We start from the raw sequence: 12290 nt of genomic DNA, 5'->3' as shown, positions 1-12290 counted from the left end.
GGTGCTCGCCGGCCGCCCTGACACTGTGTGGCGGCGGCGCCTGGCGCGGCCCGGGACTCCGGCGTGGCGCACGCTGTATAAGGCGCCCATCGCCAAGAAGACCGGCGACCTGCAGTGGCGGCTTGTGCACGGCATCCTGGCCACCGGCACCTTTGTGCGTCACTTGGACCCAGCGGCCTCGGCGGCCTGCCCCTTCTGCCCGGGGGTGCTGGACGAGGACATTTTCCACGCATTCCTTGACTGCCCCCGGCAGCAGCCTCTCTTTGCCGCCCTGGGCGCACTGCTTCGGGTACTGGGCCGAGACTTCTCCGAAGACGCCTATGTCCACTCCTTTCCATACCGGGTGGCCGAGCGGGCCACGGTCAGCCTGGCCAACTTCCTGCTGGGCCAGGCCAAGATGGCCACCCTGAAGAGCTGGCGAAACCAGCTCACCGGCACCGGGATGGTTGACGCCCTGCAGCTCTTCCGCCTGCTGGTGCGGGCCCGCCTCTCGCTCGAGTTTGAGCACGCTGTCCTCCGGCGGACGGTGCCCGCCTTTGAGGAGCGCTGGGCCCTCGAGGGGGTGCTGTGCCGGGTCGAGGCGGGACGCCTGATCCTCGTACTGTGATGCCACCGGCTGCTCAAGCCGCAGAGACTCATCAAGCGGGCCGAGGCCCTGGACTGTTGCTCATGCGGGTCGACCCCGGAGGCCTCCATGGGTGTCCCTGCTGGCAGAACTGTAAATACTGTAAATAGTCCTTATGTTCGTTGTGTTGTTTTTTTTTTTCTCTAGAGTGTACGGGCAGGCCTTGCAGGCCATGAGCCCAGGCCTTGTCCATGAGGCCCAGAGCTTCGGGCGTCCTTGTACATGCTCTTTACTGGCTCCGAGTTATCACCCTCCGGGGAATAAAGGTCTCTTAAAAGTCAAAAGTCTTTCTTTCTTTCTTTCTTTCTCTTTTAAAGTTGTTTTATTTATTTGCATCATTTATAACCATTATAAAACAAACAAACAAAAAACCCCCTTCCTTACTTTGTCTGTAGATTCTCATTTGGGCTTATATCTCACTGAAACTGCATAGCATTCCTTGATGGGAAACTAGCCAAGAAATACTGCTCTGAATGCAACAGAAGAGAATCTGAAAATGAATGTTCAAGGGAATTGACAGAACCCAATAGAGAGCATAAGGCTCTATATTCCTAGTGCTGCATGCATGATGGAAAAAGATACGTTCTTAAATACATGTTTTTTTCTTTTTTACACACAAGAATACCATGAAAAATTAATGCCATCCACAAAAGGGATGGCACTGCATCTGAGGAAAAACATTACTACTTTACAGGAAAACTAGTATAAAAACTTAGTGAAAGGTAGAAAGCACTCTTGTTTAAAATATAACTACAGAAAACAAGTATAAGAATACATGCTGCACTTTCTGTGTCTTTTACAGATATTGCTTGTGCTGTAGAAATGTGTAAGATGTTCTCTTAAATTTTGTTTAAAATATAGTGGAATAATTGTACGTTAGCAGACAGGATAATAGTAGGAGTCAGGAAATTATCCACTAACTAGTTACCATATTATCTGTTTGGAGTTTTGCTATATTCTGCTGAGCAGTTTTGTTATATATGGTTTTTGTTATGGACTGAGCTATGGTGATGGTGGTTACTAGGGCTGTGCAAAGCTTCAAGTGCTGATTTGATTCAGAGGAGATTTGGCCTGATTCAGCGGCCAAATCTCTGAATCTGAATTGAATCAGGAGACCAACAAAAAGGTCTGAATCAATTCGGAAAAGATTCAGAAAGCTTCAGAGATTTGGGCAGTCCCTGCTCACTGCTGCAGGGAGCTGGACCCAGACTCCATGCTGGTAAGTAGGGAGTGGGGAGGGCATAGGAGGAGGGGGGAGGGGACCATGGGGGGACCCCTGCCAGGCCCTATCCCCTGCCTGCTCCCCCAGCTCCCCTGAGTGCCCCCCAACCCCCTCCCACTTTCCAGGACCTGGCATCCCAGCTCTTTAAAAAAAAAAACAAAAAACCCCACACTCACTGGCTGATGCCAGGCTGGGGTGGGGGGGGGGTGATCCCTGCTGCCCCGCACTGCCCCGTGCTGTGTTGGGGGCTCTGCCATGAGCCCTGATCCTCTGACCATTCGTTCACTGCAGTGGCCTCAGGACTTCTTGGGGCTTGTGGCAGAGCCCTCCCACACAGTGCAGGGCAGTGGGGGGCAGCAGGGATTGCCCTCCTGCCTGGCAACAGGGCTTTAAAAAAAAAAAGTGCCGGGATGCTGGGGCTGGGCAGGCAGCCATTGACAGGGCCGGGAGAGCGGGCGGGGATGGGGCCTGTTTGATTTGGAGGTTTGGTCAATTCAGTGGTGGTCAAATCTATGAATCAGATTCAGTCAAATCGATTTGGGACAGTGATTCGAATCACCAAATCAAATCGCTGTCCCCCAAATCAACCGAATCCAAAGTGGATACTAGCTGCTTCGCACATGCCTAGTGGTTACTCTCCTGAAATTTCTGTTTTAAGAATCAGTCTATTTGCTCAGAAAGTATTTTGTGAATCAGTATCACATTTACGTTCAGTTGTCTGGCTTCCTCCTAATGTATTTATTTAATGTAAAAGACTACCTCTACTTCAGAAGACTCTGCTCGTGCATTGATACATCATCTTATATAAAGGACAAAATAAACCCCAGAGAGAACTTACTTAATACTAAACTTGAAAGCCCCCTAGTTTGAAAGTATTCTTAGAAGACCACATAAAACCTGTGTAAAGACTTCAGGATTAGACCCGGGTAGAAGCCTGTGATACTTCTGTTGAGGCCCAGAAGGATCATGAAGGTTCTGTACTTTGCATTAATAACAGCATGAGTTTAGGCCATTTAATTTTTTAAGTATTAATGTAAGGATAGAAACAGAAATAGTTTAGGCAAACAATTCTCTTTTTGATGTATATTTCAGATATAATCTCAATGACTTTTAGAAGTCATTTGTATTTGAATTTGTATTTAATGTTTTGCACACCATTAACTTCCTGTTAATGCTGTGACAACAAATGAAATATTTTAAATACAACCAGAGAAACAATTTAAATCATGCCATAATTACAGAGAAACAAACAGTATAACCTAGATGTCCAACGTACTGCTCTTTGATTCTAGGGTAGGTGTATACACACATATATTAGATAAAAGTAAGCAAAAGCAATCAGGTAACTTTATGTTCATAAACAATAAATGTGGTTCTTGTTCCACACACAGCAGTTGCCTGTGCCACTTGTGGCATGTGTGCCATAGGTTGGCCAGTCCTGGCATAATGATAGGCCACTGCAAGATTGGGGTCTAAACAGGTAAAAGGGCTGCTTATTTTTGGGGAGTGGGACAGTTGCCCTTACTTTTCATATTAGGCACCTGAGAGGATTTGTTCCCAGGGTATCAAATGATGCAGAAACATGAGGGGATACCTGTATAGCTTCCCAGGTATTTGAGAGAGCACTGAGAAGCATACTGGCTTTCCCCATCCCCCCCCCCCCCCAACCCTTCTTGCTCCTGGTTTTCATGAACCAAACCTGGAAATGGGGCAGTAAAGCCTCTGTGACAATGCTCTCAAACTCTGTTTCTGGTATGCTTGGGGGCAGTGGCAGAGGCTTGTCCCCAAGAGTGCTTCATTGCTTTTTTCCCAGATCTAGGGTGTGTACAGCAGGAATAACTATGGCTTGGTGGGGCAATGTACTGGAAGGGCTCTATATACAGCCACATTGGACATCACTATCTTAAAATACATAAGACCTTGGTTATGAATTTACATTCAAACGACAGAACTTTCCCCATACCACAATGCCTTATATTTTATTAATATATAGTAATGATTTGGTTTCCTCTATTAGCCTTCAGATTCTGGCCAGCAATTTTTTCCATTTACCATCAGTCATCTATCTTTATTACATTTCATCCCTGAACTTGGTCATTTTCCATTTTGTGCTTTTCTGATGCAGTATGCCCCATTTATATTGCTCCATTGGAAATTAAATGTTATTTCCTTGCAGTAGAATACCTTCCCAGTGTACAGTACACAATGTATGTTCCATCAACCTCCGCCTCTTGTGAGTTCTGGGTCATTCACTTACTACAGAAAATAAATTGCTTTATACATACTTCCACTGTTATGCATTATATATTTTCAATATGTGGTGGATTTATGATGCTCCATAAATTGTGGTAAAGTTAAATAATGCCTTCAAATATTAATAACTAAGTCAGTAAAGCTCTCTAAGTTTGAGAGTGTACTTCTGCAAAATGCAGATAAATATTGTTCAAGAAGTAAAAAGAAAGGCTGGATCATTAACTTACGTGGAACTGAAAGGTCCATTGTTTCTTCATTTGGACTTAGTTCAGCTTCTTCACAAAGTTTTATACATGTACATTTCCTGCTTCTTTTGTACTGTTGCAGTGCCTTTTGTCTACAACTGCCTTTGGACAAGGGGTGTTTTTCATTACATTCTTTGAAGGCCAAGAAACAGGTAAGATCTCCTGTTAGCTAGAAGCTTTTATAATTATGGTTTATGGAGAGCTAAATGTGAACCTATGCCTTTTGCTTTGTGCTAAAGAGCATCAGATTGTCAGTGAGCAGCTGAACTCAGAATATAAGGTGTGAAGCCCCATAATGCCCCTACGTTCTTTCCCCTCTCTCCTCTTAAAGCTGCTCTAAATTGTGGAAGGCTACAATGGCTGAAAGGGGCTGATAATGCAGGGTGCAGGGAAAACCCTATCCACACTCCCAACATTGCAGATATTTTTCAGCAACTGGAAGATAACTGAAGTATTTAATTTGTTCTCAGAAGTTGTTAGGTAGCACTATACTACTGCCATGCTATCTTCACTCAGTAGCAGTACTGTGAAGATAGATAGAAGGCTAGATCTGTAGCCAAATTACATCTAACAGAATAGCACTGTGAGTGGCTTTATCCTAGGTCTGATCTGGTGTTGGTCTACTGCTGGAGAGAGTTCTCAGTATCCCAGTAATAGAATTTTGGCCATGGAAATGTTTATGAAAGGGACAGGGAATTCATTACTGAGGATAAAAGTTTCTTTAACTGTTAAGAAAAAGGGTAGCTCTGGGTACCATATGAGTATCGTCTCTCCCTGCCTTCCAGAAGCAACATTTCAGATGATTTAAAGTGTTTTTTTTCATTTATTCAATTCAATTTGAAATTTAAGATGATTTTTAGGCAATTTATATTGGTTCTGTAATTCAAATATGTTCACATTGTAGGAAAACATTGTATACTTGTTTTGTTAAGAAATTCACGATGAGGACTTTCAGAGGTGGCTCAATTATTAAAGCTGTACTTTCGGTCTTGTATTGTGTCATCTTGTTAGCAGCAGCGCTTGGGGTTCAACCTGTTAAAAATACTTGCATTTGAGAAATTATGATGAGGCATATTGGTGCAAAATCTGTTAGGAAGATTACATTGTGCCTGATCCAAAGTCCAGGGATCTCAGTGGTCGAGGGCTAAATACAGACAGTCAAACAGCCCAAGCCTGAATTGATTCAGTTTTTGCAGGTTAGTCTAAACTGCAGAGATTAAACTGAGAAACAACTATACAGACATTCATTTTTGATTCAGAAAATGCAGCCACATGCCTGCTGGATCTCAGGCCAGAGACTGGGGGGGCACTAGAGCACGGCTGTCTGGCACGCAGCTAGCATGGGCTGTGTGTTTGCTTCCTCTTCTTGTTGCCTCTGAGGTCTCTGGGATTTGCAATCCAGAATCACAGAAGCAGGACCCTGCAGGGTTGCTCATTACTTCCTCTTCCTGCTTCCAGGTGGCTCTGGCATTTGTAGTCCATAGTTGCAGCCAGCAGTAAATTTTTATTGTGGCAAGGCAGCTCTGTACTCAGGGGTTGGGAAGTTTAACCCCCCTCCCTGTTCCCAGACACCAGCCAGAGTTTGCCCGGGGCGGGGGGAAGGATGGGTTCCCCCTCCCCCCTTTTTTTTTTAATCCTCATGATTATAGCCTGAGTAGGGATTTTTTTTAACTCTGTAATTGATCCCAGGTTCAGTCTTCTCTTTCTTCTGCCATAAGTGGCAAAACTCTCCTAGTAACAAAGTGGAACTATCTCAAGCATAGCTGCTGTTTGCGGGGGTTGTAATTAAGTGGAAGCTAAGAAGTATGGTGGATCTGGTTGAAAAATCCCTGCTGGTGTGAGGAAAAATGGCTTTTGGGGGGCCAAAAGTGATATTTCTGGGGAAACCTTCCCCAAATTTCTGGTTTTCTCAAGATATGAAAAATATTCCTCATAGGATTTCCTGAGCTGCTCTGTTGTACACTGTTGCCACTTTCTGAGAAATTATGTGGAAAAATGCAGTGACTTGTTTGAACTTTGTAATTTGAGCCATAAAGTAGCTCTATCAAGTCTAAATCCTAATTACTTCTATTGATTCATATCTTATTTCCTTTCCTCCTACTTACTTTGACTTACTATAAAACTTTTGGAAATGATTAGTGTTGGGAGCCCCAGTAATGGATTGGCACCTCCAGGCACTGCTGTCATATAAATGATAAACAACGATATGCTCCATTTAGTTATGATATGGGGGTTTCAGCTAAATAAATCTGCTCTAGGTCTTTTATAAGCTTATTTCATTGTGGATATCAACATTCTGTCCAAAGCCTGATTTATTGCATGCACATCCAAACAACTGTGTGTGCGCACACACGCCTGATTTATTGTGCGTGTGAGCGTGTGCACACACACACATGCACACACTTGATTTCTTGCATGCGTATGCACACATGTATGCACACATGCCTGATTTTTTTTGAACACACGCACATACACATGCATACACACATACCTTTTCACATTTTATTTGAAATTCTGGGGACTTTTTTTGTTGCCAAAACAGTCAAGTAAAAAAAAAAGCAACTTAAAACTGAAAAGAAAAAAAACCCTGCCACTCTGAATTCTCTTATATTTTCTCAGCAGTAATATTACCTGCTGTTCCAAAGAGAGACCAAGAGGTCTAACAGTTTATTCTTTTAAAATTACAGTTATTAACTATGTTGTTTTTGTCTGTCAGTGCTTTAGTATATTAAGTGTTTCGTCTTGGCCTATTAATGGCCCACCTACCTGTTGTGCTTTACAGATTTAATTCTGATCTTTTTTTCTGTTTCTAGGAATTCAGTGGAGCAACATGTACCAGACCTTGCCACAAGGAGGATCTATTACTTTTGGATGGGCATGCTGGATGATTTTCTTTGACTCAATTATGTGTTTTATAGCTGGCTGGTATTTCAGCAACACAATTCCTGGTAAGATCAATGAGGGCTTTTTTTTTTTTAATCACCACCCACTTAAATATTCTTTTTCAGCATCTGTAGATTTAATAATTTAATTAAATGAATTGATTCCCTCCTCCCATTTTAAATACAATTAGAAAAATCTTCAGTACTCAGAGTCAGAGCCTTGACATGCCAAATTCATAACTAATACATAACAGATATTTCATATATATCTAGGACAGTAAACAGTGTTAACAGATGGACTGGAATTTGTAATGTGGTATCACATCTTGCTTTCTATTAAGAGTGCAGATAGTTGGGTAAGGACTTCTGGGGCTGATTTGACACTTGATAATAACAGAGTCCAATCTAGTAGCAAAATCCTATTGGAGTTAAAAGGCCATACCTTAAGACTTATTTAGAGAGAATCTCCACTTATTTAAAAAAAAGGTTGCTTTTCAAACCATTAAAGGACAGTATTTAAATAGCTTGTTTTTGTTTTATTTCTTGTTACCCTTCCCCCCCCCCCCCCCCCCCGCTTCCCCATCCCAAGTATGTCTGTGGGCCACAGTTGCACAATTGAGAGTAGCTAAACCCCAAATTTATTCTCAGAAAATGTTGGGATCTTTAATTTTTCAAAATTTCTCCACACATTTATGAGTGATCCTGACTTGGTGGTTGAGGCATGTGGAATGATTTCTAATTTGCCTTTCTGAGCATCTGGGATTTACACTCACTCACATCTGTATATCACATATTTTGCTCTGCTAATTTTATATTTATTTCAAAATTAAAAAAAAATAGAAGCCCGAGATGGAAAAGTAGGTGTGCCAACGTAAGTAACAGAATCTCAAGCAAAAGCCTTTAACTTATAATGAGGGTTGTTGCTGCCATTCAATGCTGTGTACTATTGCTCCACAGTCTTAGACATGAACAACATACATAATGCAAATGTTATATGAAGCACTGAAAGGTCAAGAAATGTCAAACATGAGTTGACTTCTTTCTGCTACAATACATGAATCCCATGCTGGCAGTTGACGACAATCTGTTGAAAAATGAACAAAGAATCCTGAGTATTTCTTCTGTGTAGCGAGATGATTCTTTGGAGGATCATCAGCAGTTGAGCATATCCTATGTCAATTCCCCTACCAGCAGGATGGGAGGCGAAGCCAGGTGGTAGAGCAGGGTGTGATGCCTTGGCATTGGGCTGTTCCTCTGAAGCCCACTGGCAGGAAACTTCACACTCTGAGACTCCATTGTTTTTTTTGCCAGGGAATGACCCCACAGCTAAATGTCCCCATTGTCAGAGATTAATGGTACTTTTTACTCCAGTGTACCAATCCTGGCAGACCTCAATATCTTGGACAAAACTGGTAATTAATTATACCTGGATTCTCCCACTAATGTCTGAATCGCTTTCAGAATGCCTTTTCCACACACACAATACAATGATGACATTTCTTTTGATATTAGTGATAGCCAGGTTGTCCCCAAAGCTTGAAAATGAGGTCAGACATTTTGAAAAATGCATGTGATAAAAATCCAAGTGATACAATAATATAGATAATATATTGTATGTTTCTCCTGCCTCTGCCCCAATTCCTTCAAAAAAAGGGATAAAAAATATTGAAGCTGAAAAAGTCATAAATTTTTCAAAGATTTGTTTCAATTGTTTTTCTTATATTTAACACTGAGGTCGATATGGATTAAGGGAGCCATGGTACTTTCCCTTAACTGTCTCCTATTGGAAGAACTTCTGCAGTACAGACAGGAGAAACAAACCTCTAACTTACGGTAAGTTGGGGTTTTTTTTGTTTTTGTTTTTGTTTTTTTTCAATGAAAATTTCCAAGGAAGAGGTTTGTGATAGGATGGGACACTTTCTAAGCACTACTTTCATTTTCTGCTTCTCTCCAATCAATCATTTTTCATGGTTGGCTAAGCCCAAATCCAGATCTCATTCCTTATGCTTCCTAAAAAATTGCCTTATTTTTTTTCCAGTATACAATACGTAAAATATTTCACGGAGTTACGTACAGTGATGTCAGAGTGGGTGAAGTTTAACTAGAACCCCTTGCTATGGACAAGTAGCTTAAATGTGCACTTGACAATATAGAATTTTGTCGGCCATTTTGCTGCCAATCCATCTACCTTTGTTAGTCTCCCTGAAGTTTCTCAGTCTACTCTATAGTATTTGCTGCATAGTCTGAACAATTTTATGCTCATTAAAGCATATGGTCAAACTCAGTTTGTTTGCACTTTGATTTCATCACAAAAAGCCTGATGTTATCTGCATGTTACTTCCATGAAAGGCTTTTTATGTGGGGTTTTGGGGGTTTTCTTTTTATTTTCCCTTATTTTCTAAATGCTGCCCTTTCACACTGTTTTCTAGCCTTGTATTGCAATAACAGACTGTTATCGCCTCTATTTTTCGCTGCTGCTGCTGCCTACAACCATGTTCACTGCTGATTTTCAGCTCTGTGCTTGGCTGCTTATCAATTCCCTACATGTTCTGCTGCTTAAAATCAGATTTATTTTCTTTCCTCTAAGGCCCACTTCACAACTTTCTCTTGTGTTTCTTTTCATTAAAGATTTTCAGGTAAAGACACATGCCACCCATATCTACTCCCATGCCTTGGAAACTCCTCTGTGAGCTCTGAAAATTAGTATCTCTGAAATGGCTTAGCCCTCTATAGGAGAGGTGAGAAGGACCAGCTATTCAGGGCTGCTGTATTTTGGTACCTCTGTTAGCAAGGCAGTTTTCCAAAAGTTATCAAGGTTCAGTTAACTTGAAGCTGCTGTGGCTATGGCCCTGACCCCAGTTTGGGGCTAGAGTGAGAGCCATGGCAGCCACATGCCCTCCGCCCCCCATCCCCTTGTATTTAATTCTAAGATGAGGGGCCTTCCACCCCATGTTAAATAGGGGGAAGCCTTCATCTTAGAATCAAATAAATATGGTAAGTACAACTATGGACCCTTCACCAATGTAAATTCAACATAGCATTTTTTATTCTTTTGGAGCTGTGCTAACTGACGCCACCAGAGGAATGGATTCTCTAGTTTTAATGTATAGCAACCATGACTGTGTTAGGAAAAGTAAAGCTAATGAATAGTCACTATATAAATGCTAGTGTTTCTAAAGCCTGTGTGGTCTGTGATTCTTCACTTATCTAGGTTCAATGCCTCAAGAGCAGAAAATCACTAGTGAAGAAGGAATCTCTCAAGTCGTAGTACTTATTTCACTCACCAAAGAATATACACAGAGCAAAAAGACTGCAGTTAAAGATCTAAGCTTCACTTTCTACAGAGATCAGATCACAGCTCTCTTGGGGCCCAATGGAGCTGGCAAGACAATGGTTATGTATGTCCATTGTTTAACAATGAGCTGTTACAGTTTTTTCCACTTATTTGGTGCTCTAAAATGTGTTTGTTAATGCAGGAAATGAACTCTAGGCTTATTAACTTCTTCTTATTACACTTTTTTAAGGTGTAAAGGACTCAAAAGGTATAACTGACATGAGTTAACTGGACTGAATTTGCCTTGGTGCATGGCAAAACCAATGTATTGCTCTGGAAAAGTGGGCCTCCTTGAACAGAGCTTCCTTAATAGAGCAACTCTTTTTAAAGCAGTTGTGGTGGTAGAAGCTGTAAAGGGGAAGGGTGGAAGAAAAAGTAGAAGATGGTTCTTATGTAGAGGTGCATAGTGACCTCTGGGAAACCTTCTTGCACAGCATTGCACCTTTGCACCTACCAGATGGAGAACTTGGAGGCTTTCTGGGTTTGCAGGCTTTGCTCTTCAATGTTGAAGATAGTATTTTGACAAATGGAGGGAAGCAGAAATAACAAAATGAAAATCATTTTTAAAAATGTGGTTTAATTAAAAAGTTAATTTATTTCTGCCCTTTCTGTTAATTGAAATATCAAGAATTCTGACCATTCCCCCCCCTAAGCTTCCACAGGTACATAAATTACTAATAAGAATGAATTAGACTGTAGATTAAATCAACTTGATTAACTTGAGTAAGGGATACAACATGGAGTCCCTATAAGGTAGGAGATATATCTGATCATTTGCTTACTGTTAAACTTTAAATATATTTATTATTTAAACATAATTCAGTTGAATGCTTACTTTTGCTAGAAAAATGACCCTAGTTTTGGAAGCACCAAGGAAGAGGAGAGATGATTGAAATCTGGGTTAATTAGGAAAAAAAAAATTATTAGCAACTTTTCTGTAATTTTAAAAGGGCAGATATCTCCTGGCACAAGTCAGTATTGTACGAAAGTAGCTAATAGAAATACTTTGATCTACATGAACTGAGTACCAGCCTCAGGAACTCAAGGACTGCTATTTATATGATGCAGCTCTTAAATAAGAATTACTGAAATATCCTGAATTTCATTGATTCATTTACAACGTACAGTATGGCTTGAACATGATGTGTGCTTCTGAATTTCTCTTTTTTTTTGTATCAGATCAATGTTGACAGGCCTGTCCCCACCCAGTTCTGGTACCATTATCATCAATGGAAGGGACATGTGTACTCATCTGCCTGCTGTCAGACTGGAAATTGGTGTTTGTCCACAGCACGATGTACTGTTTGACATGTTAACTGTGCAAGAGCATCTGTTGCTTTACGGCTCAGTGAAGGCGTCTCATTGGACAAAGAAACAGTTAAACCAACAAGTCTTTAGGTTAGTGGTTACTATTTTTCTGGCTGGAAAGCACTATTGTAGGCTGTAATTTCATAACCACTCCAAGAACACCGGGTCCAACAAACAAAGCCACATGAAGAATTAGAGTCCTAATTGCTAGAGTCCAGTGAGACCGAATGCAATTATAGGAATATATTTTTTAGCAAACCTTTGGTGATAATTATAGAGTATTTTTAAATCTAGGCTCGCCTGTCTTTAAAATAAATAGGCAAAGGAGTTAAAAACAAGCAAACAAATACCAAGTTGGAACAAGATAGACAAAACCAGACTATGGTTTCTTCTCTCCTGTACAGAGCCTAATGTAATGAAG

At 41.2% G+C, this 12290-nt stretch overlaps 1 protein-coding gene across 1 annotated transcript in view; it reads left to right on the top strand.

Moving 5' to 3' along the window:
* The window catches only part of ABCA13 (ATP binding cassette subfamily A member 13), a 370934-nt gene that overhangs the window by 169103 nt on the left and 189541 nt on the right, over positions 1 to 12290 (top strand). Inside the window, 5 exon segments of the mRNA XM_059729347.1 lie at positions 4428 to 4497; positions 7159 to 7293; positions 8962 to 9123; positions 10439 to 10625; positions 11741 to 11959. Of these exon segments, the coding sequence (XP_059585330.1) occupies positions 4428 to 4497; positions 7159 to 7293; positions 8962 to 9123; positions 10439 to 10625; positions 11741 to 11959 (773 nt within the window).

Source organism: Alligator mississippiensis, chromosome 5, assembly GCF_030867095.1.
Source record: "Alligator mississippiensis isolate rAllMis1 chromosome 5, rAllMis1, whole genome shotgun sequence".
NCBI lineage: Eukaryota > Metazoa > Chordata > Crocodylia > Alligatoridae > Alligator > Alligator mississippiensis.
Note: the sequence above shows the minus strand (reverse complement) of the source record. Positions and strands in the feature narration are given on the sequence as shown.